The sequence below is a fragment of the Melopsittacus undulatus genome, chromosome Z, assembly GCF_012275295.1.
Source record: "Melopsittacus undulatus isolate bMelUnd1 chromosome Z, bMelUnd1.mat.Z, whole genome shotgun sequence".
NCBI classification, from domain to species: Eukaryota; Metazoa; Chordata; class Aves; order Psittaciformes; family Psittaculidae; genus Melopsittacus; species Melopsittacus undulatus.
Window position 1 is genome coordinate 240,015 of NC_047557.1, and position 25,046 is coordinate 265,060.

Here is a 25,046-nt window from a genome sequence, read left to right on the forward strand (position 1 = left end):
CTCAGCGCTGCCGGCAGGTGGGCGTGGCCTCAGGCTTGGGGGCGTGGCCTAAGGGGGGGACGTGTCCTCACGCTGCTCTCTCAGGGCTTCCTAAGGGGCGGGGCTTCACATCAGGGCCGCGGATAGGGGGCGTGGCCTCGCAAAGGGGGCGGGGCTTCACTCAGAGGGGGCGTGGCTTCCTCCCCGCATTGCGTCTGCCCCGCCACCACGTGACCCGCCGCAGCCCCGCCCCCTGCCGGCCCGGCGGCGGAAGTGCGGTGCGGCACTTCCGGCGGGACCAGCATGGCGGACGTCATGGGTGAGGCCTGCAGCGGGGGGGGGGTCGGGGCCTAGAGGTTCCGGTTGGGTTCCGGTGGCTTCTGGTTCCTTCCGGTTCCTTCCGGTCACTTCCGGTCCCCATTGATGTCAATGGGGGGGGGTTTGGGGTCCATTGACGTTAATGGGGGGGGGTTTGGGGTCCATTGATGTTAATGGGGGGGGGTCCGGTCCCCATTGATGTTAACGGGGGGGGGTCCTGTCCCCATTGATGTCAATGGGGGGGGGGTCCGGTGCCCATTGATGTTAATGGGGGGGGGTTTGGGGTCCATTGATGTTAACGGGGGGGGGTTTGGGGTCCATTGATGTTAATGGGGGGGGGTTTGGGGTCCATTGATGTCAATGGGGGGGGGTTTGGGGTCCATTGACGTTAATGGGGGGGGGTTTGGGGCCCATTGATGTCAATGGGGGGGGGTTTGGGGTCCATTGACGTTAATGGGGGGGGGTCCGGTCCCCATTGACGTTAATGGGGGGGGGTTTGGGGTCCATTGACGTTAATGGGGGGGGATTTGGGGTCCATTGATGTCAATGGGGGGGGGTTTGGGGTCCATTGATGTTAATGGGGGGGGGTTTGGGGTCCTTTGACGTTAATGGGGGGGGGTTTGGGGTCCATTGATGTCAATGGGGGGGGGGGTCCCCATTGCAGAGCTCTATGTATCCGAACGGGAGGGCAGCGACTCCAATGGGGACGGGACCCGGATGAGCCCATTCAAGACAGTGCTGAAGGTATCAGATCCTATAGGAATGGGGTTGGGATCCTATGGGAATGGGGTCGGGATCCTATGGGAATGGGGTCGGGATCCTATGGGAATGGGGACGGGATCCTATGGGAATGGGGCTGGGATCCAATGGGAATGGGGATGGGATCCTATGGGAATGGGGATTGGATCCTATGGGAATGGGGCTGGGATCCTATGGGAATGGGGACGATGATCCCATAGGAATGGGATCCTATGGGAATGGGGTTGGGATCCTATGGGAATGGGGTTGGGATCCTATGGGAATGGGGCTGGGATCCAATGGGAATGGGGCTGGGATCCTATGGGAATGGGGCTGGGATCCAATGGGAATGGGGCTGGGATCCTATGGGAATGGGGTCGGGATGATCCCATAGGAATGGGGTCGGGGCCTCAATCCCATTGTTCCCCATTGCAGGCCCTACTGACGGTCGGGAAGGAGCCATTCCCTACTATCTATGTGGATTCCCAGCAGGAGAACGAGGTGCATCCCTATGGAGCATCCCTATGGAGCATCCCTATGGAGCATCCCTATAGAGCATCCCTATGGAGCATCCCTATGGATCATCCCTATAGAGCATCCCTATGGATCATCCCTATGGATCATCCCTATAGAGCATCCCTATGGAGCATCCCTATGGAGCATCCCTATGGGGCATCCCTATGGAGCATCCCTATGGAGCATCCCTATGGAGCATCCCTATGGGGCATCCCTATAGAGCATCCCTATGGGGCATCCCTATGGAGCCTCCCTATGGAGCTTCCCTATGGGGCATCCCTATAGAGCCTCCCTATGGAGCATCCCTATGGGGCATCCCTATGGAGCCTCCCTATGGGGCATCCCTATGGGGCATCCCTATGGGGCATCCCTATGGAGCATCCCTAAGCATCCCTATGGAGCATCCCTATGGATCATCCCTATGGAGCATCCCTATGGAGCCTCCCTATGGAGCATCCCTATGGGGCATCCCTATGGAGCATCCCTATGGAGCATCCCTATGGAGCATCCCTATAGAGCCTCCCTATGGAGCATCCCTATGGAGCCTCCCTATGGGGCATCCTTATGGAGCCTCCCTATGGGGCATCCCTATGGAGCATCCCTATGGAGCATCCCTATGGGGCATCCCTATGGAGCCTCCCTATAGAGCATCCCTATGGAGCATCCCTATGGAGCCTCCCTATGGAGCATCCCTATGGGGCATCCCTATGGAGCATCCCTATGGAGCATCCCTATAGAGCATCCCTATGGGGCATCCCTATGGAGCTTCCCTATGGAGCCTCCCTATGGAGCATCCGTATGGAGCATCCCTATGGAGCATCCCTATAGAGCATCCCTATGGGGCATCCCTATGGGGCATCCCTATAGGGCATCCCTATGGAGCATCCCTATGGAGCATCCCTATGGAGCATCCCTATAGAGCATCCCTATGGGGCATCCCTATGGGGCATCCCTATGGGGCATCCCTATGGAGCATCCCTATAGGGCATCCCTATGGAGCCTCCCTATAGAGCATCCCTATGGGGCATCCCTATGGGGCCTCCCTATGGGGCCTCCCTATGGAGCATCCCTATGGGGCATCCCTATGGGGCATCCCTATGGGGCATCCCTATGGAGCATCCTATGGAGCATCCCATGGAGCATCCCTATGGAGCCTCCCTATGGAGCATCCCTATGGAGCCTCCCTATGGGGCATCCCATGGGATATGGGGGGGGGTGTATGGGATGTATGGATCCTATAGGATCCCTTATTCCCACAGCGCTGGGCTCCCATCTCCAAATCCCAACTGAAGAATGGGAAGAAGCTTTGGCACCGGGAGAGGCTGAGGAGCGAGGCCAAGGACAGGAGGGAGGTGAGGCCGCGGATGGGATCCCATTGAATCCCATTGGATCCCATTGAATCCCATTGGATCCCAATGGATCCCATTGGATCCCATTGGATCCCATTGAATCCCATTGAATCCCATTGGATCCCATTGAATCCCATTGGATTCCATTGAATCCCATCGAATCCCATTGGATCCCCTTGAATCCCATTGGATCCCATTGGATCCCATTGAATCCCATTGAATCCCATTGGATCCCATTGAATCCCACTGAATCCCATCGAATCCCATCGGATCCCATCGAATCCCATCGAATCCCATTGAATCCCATTGAATCCCATTGGATCCCATTGAATCCCATCGGATCCCATCGAATCCCATCGAATCCCATCGAATCCCATTGAACCCCATTGAATCCCATCGAATCCCATTGAATCCCATTGGATCCCATTGGATCCCATTGAATCCCATTGGCTCCCATTGAATCCCATTGGATCCCACTGAATCCCATTGAATCCCATTGAACCCATTGAATCCCATTGAATCCCATTGAACCCCATTGAATCCCATCGGATCCCATTAAATCCCATTGAATCCCATTGAATCCCATTGGATCCCATTGGATCCCATTGAATCCCATTGAATCCCATTGGATCCCATTGGATCCCATTGGATCCCATTGAATCCCATTGGATCCCATTGAATCCCATTGGATCCCATTGGATCCCCTTGAATCCCCTTGAATCCCATTGGATCCCATTGAACCCCATTGGATCCCATTGAATCCCATTGGATCCCATTGAATCCCACTGAATCCCATTGAATCCCATTGAATCCCATTGAATCCCATTGGATCCCATTGAATCCCATTAAATCCCATTGAATCCCATTGAACCCCATTGGATCCCATTGGATCCCATTGGATCCCATTGAATCCCATTGGATCCCATTGGATCCCATTGAATCCCATTGGATCCCATTGAATCCCATTGAATCCCATTGAACCCCATTGGATCCCATTGAATCCCATTGGATCCCATTGAATCCCACTGAATCCCATTGAATCCCATTGAATCCCATTGAATCCCATTGGATCCCATTGAATCCCATTAAATCCCATTGAATCCCATTGGATCCCATTGAATCCCATCGAATCCCATTGAACCCCATTGAATCCCACTGGATCCCACTGAATCCCATTGAATCCCATTGAGTCCCATTGAATCCCATCGAATCCCATTGAATCCCATTGAATCCCATCGAATCCCATTGAATCCCATTGAATCCCATCGAACCCCATTGAATCCCATCGAATCCCATTGAATCCCATTGGATCCCATTGAATCCCACTGAATCCCACTGAATCCCACTGAATCCCATTGAATCCCATTGAATCCCATTGATCCCATTGAATCCCATTGAATCCCATTGAATCCCATTGGATCCCATCAAATCCCATTGAATCCCATCGAATCCCATCGAATCCCATTGAATCCCATCGAATCCCATCGAATCCCATTGAATCCCATTGAATCCCATTGGATCCTATCGGATCCCATCGGATCCCATCGGATCCCATCGAATCCCATTGAACCCCATTGAATCCCATTGAATCCCATTAAATCCCATTGAATCCCATTAAATCCCATTGAATCCCATAGGCCGAAGACCTGATGAGGAGGGAGAAGAACCTAGAGGAGGCCAAGAAGATCCAGCTCCATGAGGATCGCAGCCTCCCCGAGGCCAAACAGGTGAGTCCCATAGGATCGAGGCCTCCATCCCAATCCCCTGTTATAGGGGATCCCATAGGGAACACATTGGGAATGGGAATTCCCATCATTCCCTATGGGTATTCCCAGGTGAAGATCTCAGCTCTGGAGGCCTGGAGAGGCCAAAGGGTGAAGGTCCTAGGCTGGGTCCATCGCTTGCGTCGCCAGGGTGAGCACCATTGGGGTCCTATATGGGGCCCTATAGATCCCTATGGGTCCCTATGGGTCCCTATGGGTTCCTATGGATTTAGGTTTCCCAACCTCTCATCCCATAGGGAAGAACCTGATGTTCCTGGTGCTGCGGGATGGGACTGGCTTCCTACAGTGTGTGCTGGCGGATGAGCTGGTCAGTGGGATCCTATGGGGTTATCCTATACATGATCCCAATCCTGCCCTATTATCCTATGGGATCACCCATCCCCATCCATGATCCCAATCCCCATCCCTGACCCCAATCCCATTATCCTCCCCAGTGCCAATGCTACAATGGACTGGTGCTGTCCACCGAGAGCAGCGTGGCCGTTTATGGGATGTTGAGGCTGGTTCCCCCCGGGAAGCAGGTCGGGAATACCCTAAACCCCATTGCCAACCTATGGATCTATGGGGTGGACCCATTCCCTTTGTGGGGTTGGGATGGGACTCAATGGGACTCAATGGGCCTCACTGGAGGCAGCTATGGGGATGTGATGGGACTCAATGGGCCTCACTGGAGGCAGCTATGGGGATGCAATGGGACTCAATGGGCCTCACTGGAGGCAGCTATGGGGATGTGATGGGACTCAATGGGACTCAATGGGCCTCACTGGAGGCAGATATGGGGATGGGATGGGACTCAATGGGCCTCACTGGAGGCAGCTATGGGGATGTGATGGGACCCAATGGGCCTCACTGGAGGCAGCTATGGGGATGTGATGGGAGCCAATGGGCCTCACTGGAGGCACCTATGGGGGGATGTGATGGGACTCAATGGGCCTCAATGGGCCTCACTGGAGGCAGCTATTGGGATGCAATGGGAGCCAATGGGCCTCACTGGAGGCAGCTATGGGGATGTGATGGGACTCAATGGGCCTCACTGGAGGCAGCTATGGGATGTGATGGGACCCAATGGGCCTCACTGGAGGCAGCTATGGGGATGTGATGGGACTCAATGGGCCTCACTGGAGGCAGTTATGGGGATGTAATGGGATCCAATGGGACTCACTGGAGGCAGCTATGGGGATGTAATGGGATCCAATGGGACTCAATGTACTTCAATGGGCCTCACTGGAGGCAGTTATGGGGATGTAATGGGATCCAATGGGACCCAATGGGCCTCAATGGGCCTCACTGGAGGCAGCTATGGGGATGTAATGGGACTCAATGGGCCTCACTGGAGGCACCTATGGGGATGTGATGGGAGCCAATGGAGGCAGCTATGGGGATGCAATAGGACTCAATGTACCTCAATGGGCCTCACTGGAGGCAGCTATGGGGATGTGATGGGACCCAATGGGCCTCACTGGAGGCAGCTATGGGGATGTAATGGGACTCAATGGGCCTCAATGGGCCTCACTGGAGGCAGGTACAGGGATATAATGGGACTCAATGGGCCTCACTGGAGGCAGCTATGGGGATGTAATGGGACTCAATGGGCCTCACTGGAGGCAGCTATGGGGATGTGATGGGACTCAATGGGACTCAATGGGCCTCACTGGAGGCAGCTATGGGGATGTGATGGGACCCAATGGGCCTCACTGGAGGCACCTATGGGGACGTAATGGGATTCAATGGGACTCAATGTACATCAATGGGCCTCACTGGAGGCAGTTATGGGGATGTAATGGGATCCAATGGGACTCAATGTACTTCAATGGGCCTCACTGGAGGCAGTTAGGAGGTGAGGACCCCAATCCCCCTTTGTGCCCCCCCTATATGGGTCTGAGCCCCACACTGACCCCCCCTATGTCCCCCCCCCCAGGCCCCCGGTGGGCACGAGCTGCACTGTGACTACTGGCAGGTTGTGGGGCTGGCCCCACCTGGGGGGGCCGACAACGTCCTCAACGAGGCCGCGGACGTGGACGTGCAGCTGAACCAGAGGCACATCCTGCTGCGAGGCGAGGCCATGGCCAAGGTGCTGCGGGTGCGTGCGGGGCTGCTGCAGGCCTTTAGGGAACACTACTGTGCCTATGGGTACTGTGAGGTGAGCCATGACCCTATAGACACTATAGACCCTATATAGACCCTATAGACCCCATATAGATCCTATATCCCATATAGACCCCATATAGACCCTATATCCCATATAGACCCCATAGAGGTGAGCTCCTGACCCTATATCCCATCTAGACCCCATAGAGGTGAGCGCTGACCCTATAGACCCTATAGACCCCATAGAGGTGAGCGCTGACCCTATAGACCCTATAGACCCCATATAGACCCCATAGGGGATAACCATGGCCAAGGTGCTGCGGGTGCGTGCGGGGCTGCTGCAGGCCTTTAGGGAACACTACTGTGCCTATGGGTACTGCGAGGTGAGTGCTGACCCTATAGACACTATAGACCCTATATAGACCCTATAGACCCTATAGAGGTGAGTGCTGACCCTATAGACACTATAGACCCCATAGAGGTGAGCGCTGACCCTATAGACACTATAGACCCTATATAGACCCTATATCCCATATAGACCCCATAGAGGTGAGCGCTGACCCTATAGACACTATAGACCCCATATAGATCCTATATCCCATACAGACCCCATAGAGGTGAGCGCTGACCCTATAGACCCTATAAACCCTATATAGACCCCATATAGACCCTATATCCCATACAGACCCCATAGAGGTGAGCGCTGACCCTATAGACCCTATAAACCCTATATAGACCCCATATAGACCCTATATCCCATATAGACCCCATAGAGGTGAGCGCTGACCCTATAGACCCTATAGACCCCATATAGACCCCATAGAGGTGAGCGCTGACCCTATAGACACTATAGACCCTATAGACCCCATATAGACCCCATATAGACCCCATAGAGGATAACCATGGCCAAGGTGCTGCGGGTGCGCGCGGGGCTGCTGCAGGCCTTTAGGGAACACTACTGTGCCTATGGGTACTGCGAGGTGAGCCATGACCCTATAGACACTATAGACCCCATATAGACCCTATATCCCATATAGACCCCATAGAGGTGAGCGCTGACCCTATAGACCCTATAGACCCCATATAGACCCCATATAGACCCCATAGAGGATAACCATGGCCAAGGTGCTGCGGGTGCGCGCGGGGCTGCTGCAGGCCTTTAGGGAACACTACTGTGCCTATGGGTACTGCGAGGTGAGCACCTGACCCTATAGACACTATAGACCCTATATCCCATATAGACCCCATAGAGGTGAGCGCTGACCCTATAGACACTATAGACCCCATATAGACCCTATATCCCATATAGACCCCATAGAGGTGAGCGCTGACCCTATAGACCCTATAGACCCCATATAGACCCCATAGAGGATAGCCATGGCCAAGGTGCTGCGGGTGCGTGCGGGGCTGCTGCAGGCCTTTAGGGAACACTACTGTGCCTATGGGTACTGCGAGGTGAGCACCTGACCCTATAGACACTATAGACCCTATATCCCATATAGACCCCATAGAGGTGAGCGCTGACCCTATAGACACTATAGACCCCATATAGACCCTATATCCCATATAGACCCCATAGAGGTGAGCGCTGACCCTATAGACCCTATAGACCCTATAGAGGTGAGCGCTGACCCTATATCCCATATAGACCCTATATCCCATATAGACCCTGTATCCCATATAGACCTCATAGAGGTGACCACTGATCCTATATCCTATCTAGACCCCATATAGACCCCGTAGAGGTGAGCACCCGTCCCTATATCCCATATAGACCCTATATCCCATATAGACCCCATAGAGGTGAGCGCTGACCCTATATCCCATATAGATCCTATATCCCATATAGACCCTATATCCCATATAGACCCCATAGAGGTGAGCTCCTGACCCTATATCCAATATAGACCCCATAGAGGTGAGCGCTGACCCTATATCCCATCTAGACCCCATATAGACCCCATAGGGGATAACCATGGCCATGGTGCTGCAGGCCTTTAGGGCCCACTTCTGTGCCTATGGGTACTGCAAGGTGAGCTCCCAACCCTATATCCCATCTAGACCCCATATAGACCCCATAGAGGTGAGCACCCGACCCTATATCCCATATAGACCCCATCTAGACCCCATAGAGGTGAGTGCTGACCCTATATCCCATCTAGACCCCATCTAGACCCCATATAGACCCCATAGGGGATAACCATGGCCATGGTGCTGCAGGCCTTTAGGGCCCACTACTGTGCCTATGGGTACTGTGAGGTGAGCACCCACCCTATAGACCCCATATAGACCCTATATAGACCCCATATAGACCCCATATAGACCCCATAGTGGATAACCATGACCAAGGTGCTGCAGGCCTTTAGGGACCACTACTGTGTCTATGGCTACTGCAAGGTGAGCACTAACCCTATAGACACTATAGACCCCATATAGACCCTATATCCCATCTAGACCCCATAGAGGTGAGTGCTGACCCTATATCCCATCTAGACCCCATAGAGGTGAGCGCTGACCCTATATCCCATATAAACCCCATAGGGACCCCATAGGGACCCCATAGGACCTCCCCAGTAACCCCAGTCTCTCCCAGTACAGGTGACCCCCCCCACACTGGTGCAGACGCAGGTCGAGGGGGGCTCGACCCTATTCAAACTGGATTTCTTTGGGGACGAAGCTTTTCTGTCCCAGTCCTCCCAGTTGTACCTGGAAACCTGCATCCCGGCACTGGGGGATGTGTTCTCTATAGGGCCGTCCTATAGGGCCGAGCAGTCCCGCACGCGGAGGCACCTGGCTGAGTGAGTGGGGGGGTGGGGTGGGGGTTATGGGGTTATGGGGTTGATGTATGGCTATGGGGTGGGGGGGGTAATGGGGTGATGTATAGCAATGGGGGGGATGTATGGCTATGGGGTGGGGGGGGTAATGGGGTTATGTATAGTAATGGGGTGGGGGGGGGTATGGGGTGATGTATGGCTATGGGGTGGGGGGGGTAATGGGGTCAGTGTGGGGTAATGGGGTTGATGTACAGCTATGGGGTTAATGCACTGCAATGGGGTTGATGTATGGCTATGGGGTGGGGGGTGGGGTTATAGGGTCAGTGTGCGGCAATGGGGTGGGGGGGGGTTATGGGGTCAGTGTGCGGTAATGGGGTTGATGTATGGCTATGGGGTGGGGGGGGTAATGGGGTGATGTATAGCAATGGGGGGGATGTATGGCTATGGGGTGGGGGGTGGGGTTATGGGGTCAGTGTATAGCAATGGGGGTGATGTATAGTAATGGGGTGGGGGTGTGGGTAATGGGGTTATGTATAGCAATGGGGGTGATGTACAGCTCTATGGGGTGGCGTAATGGGGTCAGTGTGTAGTAATGGGGGTGATGTATAGCTATGGGGTGGGGGACGTAATGGGGTTATGTATAGCAATGGGGTGATGTATGGCTATGGGGTGGGGGTGTGGGGTAATGGGGTCAGTGTGCGGTAATGGGGTGATGTATAGTAATGGGGTGGGGGTGTGGGGTAATGGGGTTAATGTACAGCAATGGGGTTAATGTACAGCAATGGGGTTATGTACAGCAATGGGGCTATGTGTAGCAATGGGGTTGATGTATGGCTATGGGGTGGGGCTGTGGGGTAATGGGGTTATGTATAGCAATGGGGGTGGTGTACGGCTATGGGGTGGGGGGGTGGGGTTATGGGGTCAGTGTATAGTAATGGGGGTGATGTATAGTAATGGGGTAATGGGGTTATGGGGTTATGTATAGCAATGGGGTTGATGCACAGCAATGGGGTTAATGTACAGCAATGGGGGTGATGTACAGCTGTATGGGGTGGGGGGGTGGGGTAATGGGGTCAGTGTGCGGTAATGGAGGTGATGTATAGTAATGGGGTTATGTACAGCTATGGGGTTATGTATAGTAGTGGGGTTGATGTATAGCTATGGGGTGGGGGTGTGGGGTAATGGGGTTATGTATAGTAATGGGGTTAATGCACTGCAATGGGGTTGATGTTGATGTACAGCAATGGGGTTAATGCACAGCAATGGGGTTGATGTACGGCTATGGGGTGGGGGGGGTAATGGGGTGATGTATAGTAATGGGGTTGATGTATAGCTAGGGGGTGGGGGTGTGGGGTAATGGGGTTGATGTATAGCTATGGGGTGGGGGGGTGGGGTAATGGGGTTATGTATAGTAATGGGGGTGATGTACAGCTCTATGGGGTGGGGTAATGGGGTCAGTGTGTAGCAATGGGGGTGATGTATAGTAATGGGGTGGGGTAATGGGGTTATGTATAGTAATGGGGTTGATGTACAGCTATGGGGTGGGGGGGTGGGGTTATGGGGTCAGTGTGCAGTAATGGGGTGATGTATAGTAATGGGGTTAATGGACTGCAATGGGGTTAATGTACAGCAATGGGGGTGATGTATAGTAATGGGGTGGGGGGGGTAATGGGGTTATGTATAGTAATGGGGTGATGTATAGTAATGGGTTGGGGGGGGTAATGGGGTTATGTATAGTAATGGGGTTGATGTATGGCTATGGGGTGGGGGGGGGTTATGGGGTCAGTGTGCAGCAATGGGGGTGATGTACAGTAATGGGGTCAGTGTGCGGTAATGGGGGTGATGTACGGCTATGGGGTGGGGGGGTGGGGTAATGGGGTTATGTATAGTAATGGGGTTGATGCACAGCAATGGGGTTGATGTACAGCTATGGGGTGTGGGGTAATGGGGTTATGTATAGCAATGGGGGTGATGTACAGTAATGGGGGTGATGTATAGTAATGGGGTGAGGGGGGGGGTAATGGGGTTATGTATAGCAATGGGGTTAATGCACTGCAATGGGGTGATGCTCTGAATCAATGGGGTCAATGCACAGCAATGGGGTTAATGTACAGCTCTATGGGGTTAATGTACAGCAATGGGGTTATGTACAGCTCTATGGGGTGGGGGGATGGGGTAATAGGGTTATGTATAGTAATGGGGTTAATGCACTGCAATGGGGTTGATGCACAGCAATGGGGTTGATGTACAGCTATGGGGTGGGGGTGTGGGTTAATGGGGTCAGTGTGCGGCAATGGGGGTGATGTATGGCTATGGGGTGGGGGGGTAATGGGGTGATGTATAGTAATGGGGTGATTTATGGCTATGGGGTGGGGGGGGTTATGGGGTTAGTGTGCGGTAATGGGGTGATGTACAGCTCTATGGGGTGGGGTAATGGGGTCAGTGTGTAGTAATGGGGGTGATGTATAGCTATGGGGTGGGGGTGTGGGGTAATGGGGTCAGTGTACGGCAATGGGGTGATGCTATGGAGTAATGGGGTTAATGTACAGCAATGGGGTTGATGCACAGCTATGGGATGGGGGTGTGGGGTAATGGGGTATGTACAGTAATGGGGGTGATGTACAGCAATGGGGTTAATGTACAGCTTTATGGGGTTAATGTACAGCAATGGGGTTAATGTACAGCAATGGGGTTGATGCACAGCAATGGGGTCAATGCCCATCAATAGGGTCAATGCCCATCAATAGGGTCAATACACGTATATAGGACCCCCCTAACCCTATAGGGCCCCTAATGCTACTTATGGGTTCCAGGTACACCCACATCGAGGCCGAGTGTCCCTTCATCACCTTCGAGGACCTATTGGATCGTATAGAGACCCTAGTGTGTGATGTCCTCTATAGGGTCCTGGCCTCCCCTGTGGCCCCATTGATCCAGGACCTCAACCCTGTATGTCCTATAGGGTCACAATGGGGTTTGTGCTGCCTGGGATGCTCCTATAGCATCCTCTGGGCCCCACATCCCCTATGGGCATCCCAATGGGGTCCGATCCCAATGGGATCCGATCCAATGGGATCTGATCCTAATGGGATCCAATAGAATCCCTATGGAATTCTATAGGGTTTCCAGCCCCCCAAGAGACCCTTTAGACGTATGGACTATAGGGAGGCCATAGAGTGGCTGAAGGAACATGGAGTAAAGAAGGAGGATGGGACTTACTATGAGTTTGGGGACGTGAGTAACATCCTATTATCCCATTGTCCCTATAGGGATCCATGCATCCCATTATCCCATTATCCCTATAGGGATCCATGCATCCCATTAACCCCATAGGGATCCATTATCCCATTATCCCATTATCCCTATAGGGATCCATGCATCCCATTAACCCCATATGGATCCATGCATCCCATTAACCCTATAGGGATCCATGCATCCCATTAACCCCATATGGATCCATGCATCCCATTAACCCCATAGGGATCCATGCTTCCCATTATCCCTATAGGGATCCATGCTTCCCATTAACCCCATATGGATCCATGCTTCCCATTATCCCTATAGGGATCCATGCATCCCGTTAACCCCATATGGATCCATGCATCCCATTATCCCTATAGGGATCCATGCATCCCATTAACCCCATAGGGATCCATGCATCCCATTATCCCATATGGATCCATGATCCCATTATCCCATATGGATCCATGCTTCCCGTTATCCCATATGGATCCATGATCCCATTATCCCATTATCCCATATGGATCCATGCTTCCCATTAACCCTATATGGATCCATGCATCCCATTAACCCCATAGGGATCCATGCTTCCCATTAACCCCATAGGGATCCATGCTTCCCATTAACCCCATATGGATCCATGCTTCCCATTATCCCATTATCCCCATATGGATCCATTATCCCATTATCCCATATGGATCCATTATCCCATTATCCCATTATCCCATATGGATCCATGATCCCATTATCCCATATGGATCCATGCTTCCCATTATCCCATTATCCCATATGGATCCATGCTTCCCATTATCCCCATATGGATCCATGCTTCCCATTATCCCATATGGCTCCATGATCCCATGATCCCATATGGATCCATGCTTCCCATGATCCCATATGGATCCATGCTTCCCATTATCCCATTAACCCCATATGGATCCATGCTTCCCATTATCCCATTAACCCCATATGGATCCATGCTTCCCATTATCCCATTATCCCCATAGGGATCCATGCATCCCATTAACCCCATATGGATCCATGCTTCCCATTACCCCATATGGATCCATTATCCCATTAACCCCATATGGATCCATTATCCCATTATCCCATTATCCCATATGGATCCATGCTTCCCATTAACCCCATATGGATCCATGATCCCATTATCCCATATGGATCCATTATCCCATTATCCCCTATGGCTCCATGATCCCATTATCCCCTATGGCTCCATGATCCCATATGGATCCCATTATCCCCTATGGATCCATTATCCCATTATCCCCTATGGCTCCATGATCCCATGATCCCCTATGGCTCCATGATCCCCTATGGATCCATTATCCCATTATCCCCTATGGCTCCATGATCCCATTATCCCCTATGGATCCATGCTTCCCATTATCCCCTATGGCTCCATGATCCCCTATGGATCCCATTACCCCATAGGACATCCCCGAAGCCCCCGAGCGCCTCATGACCGACACCATAAATGAGCCGATCCTATTGTGCCGCTTCCCAAGGGACATCAAGTCCTTCTATATGGAACCTTGTCCCGAGGATCCCAGTTTAACCCAGTCTGTAAGTGGGAATGGGGTGGGAGGCACTGGGATCCCTATAGGGATAATGGGGTGGGATGCATGGATCCATATGGGGTTAATGGGAAGCACTGGGATGTATAGGGGATAATGGGGTGGGAAGCACTGGGATGTATATGGGATAATGGGAAGCACTGGGATGTATATAGGGGTAATGGGATGGGAAGCACTGGGATGTATATGGGATAATGGAATGGGAAGCACTGGGATGTATATGGAATAATGGGAAGCACTGGGATGTATATGGGATAATGGGGTGGGAAGCACTGGGATGTATAGGGGATAATGGGATGGGAAGCACTGGGATGTATATGGGATAATGGGATGGGAAGCACTGGGATGTATATGGGATAATGGGGTGGGAGGCACTGGGATCCATATGGGATAATGGGAAGCATGGATCCCTATGGGATAATGGGATGGGAAGCACTGGGATGTATATGGGATAATGGGGTGGGAAGCACTGGGATGTATATGGGATAATGGGGTGGGAAGCACTGGGATGTATATGGGATAATGGGAAGCACTGGGATGTATATGGGATAATGGGAAGCACTGGGATGTATATGGGGTTAATGGGGTGGGAGGCACTGGGATCCATATGGGATAATGGGATGGGAGGCACTGGGATGTATATGGGATAATGGGATGGGAAGCACTGGGATGTATATGGGATAATGGGGTGGGATGCACTGGGATGTATATAGGGGTAATGGGGTGGGATGCACTGGGATGTATATGGGATAATGGGGTGGGAGGCACTGGGATGTATATGGGATAATGGGATGGGAAGCACTGGGATGTATATGGGATAATGGGATGGGAAGCACTGGGAGCCATATGGGGTTAATGGGAAGCACTGGGATGTATATGGGATAATGGGGTGGGAAGCACTGGGATGTATATGGGATAATGGGAAGCACTGGGATGTATATGGGATAATGGGATGGGAAGCACTGGGATGTATATGGGATAATGGGATGGGAGGCACTGGGATGTATAGGGGATAATGGGATGGGAAGCACTGGGATGTATATGGGATAATGGGATGGGAGGCACTGGGATGTATATGGGATAATGGGAAGCACTGGGATGTATATGGGGATAATGGGATGGGAAGCACTGGGATGTATATGGGATAATGGGATGCACTGGGATGTATATAGGGATAATGGGGTGGGAAGCACTGGGATGTATATAGGGATAATGGGGTGGGATGCACTGGGATGTATATGGGATAATGGGATGCATGGATCCCTATGGGGATAATGGGAATGGGAAGCACTGGGATGTATAGGGGATAATGGGATGGGAAGCACTGGGATGTATATAGGGATAATGGGATGGGAAGCACTGGGATGTATATAGGGATAATGGGATGAGAAGCACTGGGATGTATATGGGGATAATGGGATAAGGGGAAGCATGGATCCATATGGGGATAATGGGAAGCATGGATCCATATGGGATAATGGGATAATGGGAAGCATGGATCCATATGGGATAATGGGATAATGGGAAGCATGGATCCCTATGGGGTTAATGGGATGCACGGATCCCTATGGGGTTAATGTGATGCATGGATCCCTATGGGGTTAATGGGATGCATTGATCCCTATGGGGATAACGGGATGCATGGATCCCTATGGGGTTAACGGGATGCCTGGATCCCTATGGGCTCCCTATGTGCCCCATATGACCCCATATAGGTTGACGTCCTAATGCCCAACGTGGGGGAAGTGGCCGGCGGCTCCATGCGCATATGGGACCTGGAGCAGCTACTCCAGGGTTACCAACGGGAGGGCATCGACCCCAAAGCCTATTACTGGTACACAGACCAGGTCAGTATCCCCTATACTGGGGTCATCCCAGTTAGATCCCAGTAATCCCAGTAACCCCATTGCCTGCAGAGGATATATGGGACCTGCCCCCATGGAGGTTATGGGTTGGGACTGGAGCGGCTGCTGACCTGGATCCTCAACCGGCCCCATATCCGGGATGTGTGTCTGTATCCTCGCTTCCTGCAGCGCTGCCGGCCATAAGGATGCTCCGACCCCATAGGATCCTATAGGATCCCATAGGGTCCCATAGGATCCCATAGGGATTGGGAACGCCAATATGGGTTTTCCTTCTGTTCCTATGGTTATTTATTGCTGGGGGGAGGTGGGATTGTGGCTGATCCCATTGATCCCACCTGCATCCCAATCCCGTCTGCTTTGCCCTATAGGGTTCTATAGGGTTCTATGGGGTTCTATGGGGTTTTATGGGGTTCTATGGGGTGTTTTGCGCTCCCCCCTTTGCATGTCCCTGTGCTCAGCCAATAAACGATGTTCCCAACGCATTCCAGTGTCCAGAGCGATCCCATTATCCCATACAGGCCATCCCCTATAGAGCGGCCGCCTTTAGGACCCTAGCGCCGAGGGCGCCGCTTGGCCACGCCCCCTTCCCTAAGCCACGCCCCCTCCTCTAAGCCACGCTCCGCCTCCAAGCCACGCCCCTCTCTAAGCCACGCCCCCTCGTTTAAGCCACGCCCCTTCACTAAGCAACACCCCCTCTGAGCCACGCCCCTTCTATAAGCCACGCCCCCTCCCATAGACTACACCCCTCTCAAGGCCACGCCCCCTCCTCTAAGCCACGCCCCCTCCTCAGGCCCCGCCCCCTCGCTGACGGGAGGGGGGCGTGGCCTGAGGCCTCTGAGGGAATGCGGGCGGCCAAGATGGCGGCGGCGGCAGCGGCTGTGCGGCCTGGTGAGGGGGATGGGATATAGGGATCCCTATAGGGGATATAGGGGATGGGATATAGGGGATGGGATATAGGGGATGGGATTAATGGGAATGGGATATAGGGAATGGGATATAGGGGATATAGGGGATGGGATTAATGGGATGGGAATGGGAATGGGACTGAGCGGGACAGGACGGGAATGCCATAGGGATACTATAGGGAAGCTATAGGGACACTATAGGAACGCTATAGGGGTGCTATAGGATGCTATAAGGATACTATAGGGACGCTATAGAGATAAGGGTACTATAAGGATACTATAGGAATGCTATAGGGATGCTATAGGAACACTGTAGCGATGCTATAAGGACACTATAGGAATGCCATAGGGATACTATAGGGAAGCTATAGGGATACTATAGGAACACTATAGGAACACTATAGGGGTGCTATAGGGATACTATAAAGATGCTATAGGAACACTGTAGCGATGCTATAGGGACACTATAGGAACGCTATAGGGGTGCTATAGGATGCTATAAGGATACTATAGGGACGCTATAGAGATAAGGGTACTATAAGGATACTATAGGAACACTGTAGCGATGCTATAAGGATACTATAGGAATGCAATAGGGATACTATAGTGATACCATAGGGCTGCTATAGTGACACTATAGGGATCCCATAGGGATACTGTAGGGCTGCCATAGGCACACCTGTACCCCACAGAGGGGCTGCTATGGGGCAGCCATGGGGCAGCTATGGGGCAGCTATGGGGCAGCCATGGGGCAGCTATGGGGCAGCTATGGGGTATGTATGGGGCTGCTATGGGGCAGCTATGGGGTGTCTATGGGTGTCTATGGGGCAGCTATGGGGCTGCTATGGGGCATCTATGGGGCAGCCATGGGGCAGCTATGGGGCAGCCATGGGGCAGCTATGGGGCAGCTATGGGGCTGCTATGGGGCAGCTATGGGGCAGCTATGGGGCAGCTATGGGGCAGCTATAGGGCAGCTATGGGGCAGCTATGGGGCAGCTATGGGGAGCTATGGGGCAGCTATGGGGCAGCTATGGGGTAGCCATGGGGCTGCTATGGGGCAGCTATGGGGCAGCTATGGGGAGCTATGGGGCAGCCATGGGGCAGCTATGGGGGAGCTATGGGGCAGCCATGGGGCTGCTATGGGGCAGCTATGGGGCAGCCATGGGGCAGCCATGGGCAGCTATGGGGCAGCTATGGGGCAGCTATGGGGCTGCTATGGGGCAGCTATGGGGCAGCTATGGGGCTGCTATGGGGCAGCTATGGGGCAGCTATGGGGCTGCTATGGGGCAGCTATGGGAAGCTATAGGGCAGCTATGGGAAGCTATAGGGCAGCTATGGGGCAGCTATGGGGCTGCTATGGGGCAGCTATGGGGCAGCCATGGGGCAGCTATGGGGCAGCTATGGGGCAGCCATGGGGCAGCTATGGGGAGCTATGGGGCAGCTATGGGGCAGCCATGGGGCAGCTATGGGGCAGCTATGGGGCAGCCATGGGGAGCTATGGGGCAGCTATGGGGCAGCTATGGGGCAGCTATGGGGCAGCCATGGGGCAGCTATGGGGCAGCTATGGGGCAGCTATGGGGCAGCTATGGGCAGCTATGGGGGAGCTATGGGGCTGCTATGGGGCAGCCATGGGGCAGCTATGGGGCAGCTATGGGGCAGCCATGGGGCAGCTATGGGGAGCTATGGGGCAGCTATGGGGCAGCCATGGGGCAGCTATGGGGCAGCCATGGGGAGCTATGGGGCAGCTATGGGGCAGCTATGGTGCAGCTATGGGGCAGCTATGGGGCAGCTATGGGGCAGCTATGGGGCAGCTATGGGGCAGCTATGGGTCTCTATGGGGCAGCTATGGGGCAGCCATGGGGCAGCTATGGGGCAGCCATGGGGCTGCTATGGGGCAGCTATAGGTCTCTATGGGGTCTCACTGTCCCCTCCCCTCCCCCAGTGCTCCAGAGCTGCAGGTACCTGAGGATCCCTCAGCCCTATAGGGCCCAGAGCAGGAGCTGCCAGACCCACAGCAGGGAACAGGCACCGTGAGTGGGGCACACACTGATGGGGGGATGGGATTCTATGGGGCAGGGATGATGTGGGGCAGGGATGCTGTGGATCTGCTATGGGGCTGCTGTGGGTCTAATATGGGTTTGCTATGGGGCCTCTATGGGGCCTCTATGGGGCTGCTATGGGGCTGCTATGGGGCAGGGATACTGTGGGGCAGGGATGCTATGGGGCTGCTGTGGGTCTGCTGTGGGTCTGATATGGGGCTGTTGTGTATCTGCTATGGGGCTGCTATGGGTCTCTATGGGTCTCTATGGGTCTCTATGGTCTCTATGGTCTCTATGTGTCTCTATAGGTCTCTATGTGTCTCTATGTGTCTCTATGGGTCCCAATGGTTCCCTATGGGGTCTCTATGGTTCCCTATGGGGTCTCTATGGTCTCTATGTGTCTCTATGGTCTCTATGTGTCTCTATGGGTCTCTATGGGGTCTCTATGGGTCTCTATGTGTCTCTATGTGTCTCTATGGTTCCCTATGGGGTCTCTATGGGTCTCTATGGGGTCTCTATGGGTCTCTATGTGTCTCTATGGTTCCCTATGGGGTCTCTATGGGTCCCAATGGGTCTCTATGGTTCCCTATGGGGTCTCTATGTGTCCCTATGGGGTCAGTTATGGGTCCCTATGGGTCTGCCCCATAGCAGGCCCAGGACTGGGATCCTGCTGTTGAACATGGGTCTCTATGGTTCCCTATGGGTCTCTATGGGTCCCAATGTGTCTCTATGGGGTCTCTATGTGTCTCTATGTGTCTCTATGTGTCTCTATGTGTCTCTATGTGTCTCTATGGGTCTCTATGGGTCTCTATGGGTCTCTATGGTTCCCTATGGGGTCCCTATGGGTCCCAATGGGTCTCTATGGTTCCCTATGGGTCTCTATGTGTCTCTATGTGTCTCTATGGGTCTCTATTGGTCTCTATGTGTCTCTATGGGTCTCTATGGGGTCTCTATGGTTCCCTATGGGGTCTCTATGTATCTCTATGGGTCCCAATGGGTCTCTATGTGTCTCTATGTGTCTCTATGTGTCTCTATGTGGTCTCTATGTGTCTCTATGGGTCCCAATGGTTCCCTATGGGTCTCTATGGGTCCCTATGGGTCCCAATGGGTCTCTATGGGGTCTCTATGGGTCCCTATGGGTCTGCCCCATAGCAGGGCCAGGACTGGGATCCTGCTGTTGAACATGGGTCTCTATGTGTCTCTATGGTTCCCTATGGGGTCTCTATGTGTCCCTATGGGTCCCAATGGTTCCCTATGGGGTCTCTATGGGGTCTCTATGTGTCTGCCCCATAGCCCCAGGACTGGGATCCTGCTGTTGAACATGGGAGGCCCCGAGCGGCTCGAGGACGTCCAGGACTTCCTATTGCGGCTGTTCCGGGACAGGGACCTCATGGCCCTGCCAGCACAGAGGTGACTTATGGGGCTGCTATGGGGCAGCTATGGGGTGTCTATGGGGTGTCTATGGGGTGTCTATGGGGTGTCTATGGGGTGTCTATGGGGCAGCTATGGGGCTGCTATGGGGCTGCTATGGGGTGTCTATGGGGTGTCTATGGGGCAGCTATGGGGCTGCTATGGGGTGTCTATGGGGTGTCTATGGGGCAGCTATGGGGTGTCTATGGGGCAGCTATGGGGCAGCTATGGGGCAGCTATGGGGTGGATATGGGGCAGCTATGGGGCAGCTATGGGGCAGCTATGGGTGTCTATGGGTGTCTATGGGGCAGCTATGGGGTGTCTATGGGGTGTCTATGGGGTGTCTATGGGGCAGCTATGGGGTGTCTATGGGGCAGCTATGGGGTGTCTATGGGGTGTCTATGGGGTGTCTATGGGGCAGCTATGGGGTGATATGGGGTGATATGGGGTGTCTATGGGGCAGCTATGGGGTGTCTATGGGGTGTCTATGGGTGTCTATGGGGTGTCTATGGGGCAGCTATGGGGTGTCTATGGGGCAGCTATGGGGTGTCTATGGGGCAGCTATGGGGCAGCTATGGGGTGTCTATGGGGCAGCTATGGGGCAGCTGTGGGGCAGCTATGGGGTGTCTATGGGGTGTCTATGGGGTGTCTATGGGGCAGCTATGGGGCAGCTATGGGGCAGCTATGGGGCAGCTATGGGGTGTCTATGGGGCAGCTATGGGGTGTCTATGGGGTGTCTATGGGGTGTCTATGGGTGTCTATGGGGCAGCTATGGGGCAGCTATGGGGCAGCTATGGGGTGTCTATGGGGCAGCTATGGGGTGTCTATGGGGTGTCTATGGGGTGTCTATGGGGTGTCTATGGGGTGTCTATGGGGCAGCTATGGGGCAGCTATGGGGCAGCTATGGGGTGTCTATGGGGCAGCTATGGGGTGTCTATGGGTGTCTATGGGGCAGCTATGGGGTGTCTATGGGGCAGCTATGGGGTGTCTATGGGTGTCTATGGGGTGTCTATGGGGTGTCTATGGGGCAGCTATGGGGCAGCTATGGGGTGTCTATGGGGCAGCTATGGGGTGTCTATGGGTGTCTATGGGGTGTCTATGGGTGTCTATGGGGCAGCTATGGGGTGTCTATGGGGCAGCTATGGGGCAGCTATGGGGCAGCTATGGGGTGTCTATGGGGTGTCTATGGGTGTCTATGGGGTGTCTATGGGGCAGCTATGGGGCAGCTATGGGGTGTCTATGGGGTGTCTATGGGTGTCTATGGGTGTCTATGGGGATGCTATGGGGTGTCTATGGGGTGTCTATGGGGCAGCTATGGGGTGTCTATGGGGCAGCTATGGGGCAGCTATGGGGTGTCTATGGGGTGTCTATGGGTGTCTATGGGTGTCTATGGGGCAGCTATGGGGTGTCTATGGGGTGTCTATGGGGTGTCTATGGGGCAGCTATGGGGTGTCTATGGGGTGTCTATGGGGTGTCTATGGGGTGTCTATGGGGCAGCTATGGGGTGTCTATGGGGTGTCTATGGGGTGTCTATGGGTGTCTATGGGGTGTCTATGGGGCAGATATGGGGTGTCTATGGGGTGTCTATGGGGTGTCTATGGGTGTCTATGGGGTGTCTATGGGGTGTCTATGGGTGTCTATGGGGCAGCTATGGGGTGTCTATGGGGTGATATGGGGTGTCTATGGGGTGTCTATGGGGTGTCTATGGGTGTCTATGGGGTGTCTATGGGGCAGCTATGGGGTGTCTATGGGGTGTCTATGGGGTGTCTATGGGGTGTCTATGGGGTGATATGGGGCAGCTATGGGGTGTCTATGGGGTGTCTATGGGGTGTCTATGGGGTGTCTATGGGTGTCTATGGGGTGTCTATGGGGTGTCTATGGGGCAGCTATGGGGCAGCTATGGGGTGTCTATGGGGTGTCTATGGGTGTCTATGGGGTGTCTATGGGGTGTCTATGGGGCAGCTATGGGGTGTCTATGGGGTGTCTATGGGGCAGCTATGGGGTGTCTATGGGGTGTCTATGGGGTGTCTATGGGGCAGCTATGGGGTGTCTATGGGGCAGCTATGGGGTGTCTATGGGGTGTCTATGGGGCAGCTATGGGGTGTCTATGGGGTGTCTATGGGGTGTCTATGGGGCAGCTATGGGGTGTCTATGGGGCAGCTATGGGGCAGCTATGGGGTGTCTATGGGGTGTCTATGGGGCAGCTATGGGGTGTCTATGGGGTGTCTATGGGGCAGCTATGGGGTGTCTATGGGGTGTCTATGGGGTGTCTATGGGGCAGCTATGGGGCAGCTATGGGGTGTCTATGGGGTGTCTATGGGGTGTCTATGGGGCAGCTATGGGGCGGCTATGGGGTGATATAGGACACTATGGATTCTATGGGGTTCTATGGGGTGCTATGGGTGCTATGGTTTGCTATGGATTGCTGTGGATGCTATGGGGTTCTATGGAGTATTATGGGTTCTATGTGTTTCTATGGGGTTCTATGGGGTACAATGTGTTTCTATGGGGTGCAATGGGTTTCTATGGTGTTCTATGGGGTTCTATGTGTTTCTATGGGGTGCTATGAGTTTCTATGGGTCCTATGGGTTTCTATGGGGTACTATGGTTTGCTATGGGTGTTATAGGGTACTATGGGGCTCTATGGGGTTTCTATGGGTTCTATGGGTTTCTATGGGTTTCTATGGGTGCTATGGTGTCCTATAGGGTGTTATGGGTTCTATGGGTTTCTATGGTGTTCTATGGGGTTCTATGGGTTGCTATGTGTGCTATGGGGTTCTATGGTGTTCTATGGGTTCTATGGGTTGCTATGGGCTTCTATGGGTTTCTATGGAGTGCTATGGTGTTCTATGGGTTTCTATGTGTTTCTATGGTGTTCTATGGTTGCTATGGGCTTCTATGGTGTCCTATAGGGTGCTGTGGGTTTCTATGGGTCCTATGGGGTACAATGTGTTCCTATGTGTTCTATAGGGTACAATGTGTTTCTATGTGTTCTATAGGGTCCAATGTGTCTCTATGGGTCCAATGTGTCTCTATGGGTCCAATGTGTTTCTATGGGTCCTATGCATTCTGTAGGGTACAATGTGTTTCTATGGGTTTCTATGGGGTCCAATGTGTCTCTATGGGTCCAATGTGTCTCTATGGGGTCCAATGTGTCCCTATGGGTCCAATGTGTCTCTATGGGTCCAATGTGTCTCTATGGGTCCAATGTGTCTCTATGGGCTCCAATGTGTCCCTATGGGTCCAATGTGTCTCTATGGGGTCCAATGTGTCTCTATGGGTCCAATGTGTCCCTATGGGTCCAATGTGTCTCTATGGGGTCCAATGTGTCTCTATGGGTCCAATGTGTCCCTATGGGTCCAATGTGTCTCTATGGGGTCCAATGTGTCTCTATGGGGTCCAATGTGTCTCTATGGGGTCCAATGTGTCTCTATGGGCTCCAATGTGTCTCTATGGGCTCCAATGTGTCCCTATGGGTCCAATGTGTCTCTATGGTCCCCAATGTGTCCCTATGGGTCCTACCCCATAGGTGTCTGTCCCGCTGCCTGTCCCGGCTGCGCAGCGCCAGGGTGCAGCAGCAGTACCAGCGCATCGGGGGGGGCTCCCCCATCCTGTACATTAACCCCATTACTCTATGGGGTCCTATGGGGCTCTATGGGTCCTATGGGGTTCTATGGGGTTCTATGGGTCCTATGGTGTTCTATGGGGTTCTATGGGTACTATGGGGTACTATGGTTTGCTATGGGTGCTATAGGGTACTATGGGGCTCTATAGGGTTTCTATGGGTTCTATGGTATTCTATGGTGTTCTATGGGTCCTATGTGTTTCTATGTGTTTCTATGGGTCCTATGGGGCTCTATGGTGTTCTATGGGTACAATGTGTTTCTATGGGTACAATGTGTTTCTATGGTGTTCTATGGGTTGCTATGGGGTTCTATGGGTACTATGGTTTGCTATGGGTGCTATAGGGTACTATGGGGCTCTATGGGGTTTCTATGGGTTCTATGGTATTCTATGGTGTTCTATGGGTCCTATGGGTTTCTATGGGTTCTATGGTGTTCTATGGGGTATTATGGTTAGTTATAGGGTTCTATGGGTTCTATGGGGTACTATGGGTGTTATAGGGTACTATGTGTTGCTATGGGTTCTATGGGTTTCTATGGGTCCTATAGGGTTCTATGGGCTCCAATGTGTGTCTATGGGTCCAATGTGTCTCTATGGGTCCTATAGGGTACTATGGGTCCAATGTGTCTCTATGGGTCCAATGTGTCTCTATGGGCTCCAATGTGTCTCTATGGGTCCAATGTGTCTCTATGGGGTCCAATGTGTCTCTATGGGGTCCAATGTGTCTCTATGGGGTCCAATGTGTCTCTATGGCTCCAATGTGTCTCTATGGCTCCAATGTGTCTCTATGGCTCCAATGTGTCCCTATGGGGTCCAATGTGT

General features: G+C 53.2%; 2 protein-coding genes across 2 annotated transcripts; both read left to right on the forward strand.

The window, feature by feature from the left end:
• Positions 1–267: 267 nt before the first annotated feature.
• Positions 268–16,728, forward strand: LOC115946244 (asparagine--tRNA ligase, cytoplasmic-like). The gene is made up of 15 exons (XM_034073295.1): positions 268–298; positions 962–1,041; positions 1,471–1,536; positions 2,811–2,903; positions 4,538–4,627; positions 4,736–4,814; positions 4,921–4,991; positions 5,119–5,205; positions 6,603–6,824; positions 9,371–9,570; positions 12,360–12,495; positions 12,667–12,780; positions 14,239–14,370; positions 16,097–16,228; positions 16,298–16,728. Exons 1-15 carry the CDS (start codon positions 283–285, stop codon positions 16,427–16,429), a joined length of 1,650 nt encoding a protein of 549 aa, XP_033929186.1. The 5' UTR covers positions 268–282; the 3' UTR covers positions 16,430–16,728.
• Positions 16,729–17,067: 339 nt separating this feature from the next.
• Positions 17,068–24,759, forward strand: LOC117437928 (uncharacterized). The gene is made up of 4 exons (XM_034072875.1): positions 17,068–17,134; positions 19,094–19,181; positions 20,484–20,600; positions 24,130–24,759. The coding sequence occupies exons 1-4, from the start codon at positions 17,089–17,091 to the stop codon at positions 24,566–24,568; spliced, it is 690 nt and encodes a 229-aa protein (XP_033928766.1). The 5' UTR covers positions 17,068–17,088; the 3' UTR covers positions 24,569–24,759.
• Positions 24,760–25,046: the final 287 nt, after the last annotated feature.

Coding starts and splice junctions, on each gene's coding strand:
- LOC115946244 (XM_034073295.1), top strand. Junction 4,992..5,118: donor GTGTGCTGGCGGATGAGCTG/GTCAGTGGGATC, acceptor TATCCTCCCCAG/TGCCAATGCTACAATGGACT. Junction 14,371..16,096: donor ATCCCAGTTTAACCCAGTCT/GTAAGTGGGAAT, acceptor GACCCCATATAG/GTTGACGTCCTAATGCCCAA.
- LOC117437928 (XM_034072875.1), top strand. CDS start 17,089: ATGCGGGCGGCCAAGATGGCGGCGGCGGCAGCGGCTGTGCGGCCTG. Junction 17,135..19,093: donor GGCAGCGGCTGTGCGGCCTG/GTGAGGGGGATG, acceptor CCCCTCCCCCAG/TGCTCCAGAGCTGCAGGTAC. Junction 19,182..20,483: donor CACAGCAGGGAACAGGCACC/GTGAGTGGGGCA, acceptor TCTGCCCCATAG/CCCCAGGACTGGGATCCTGC.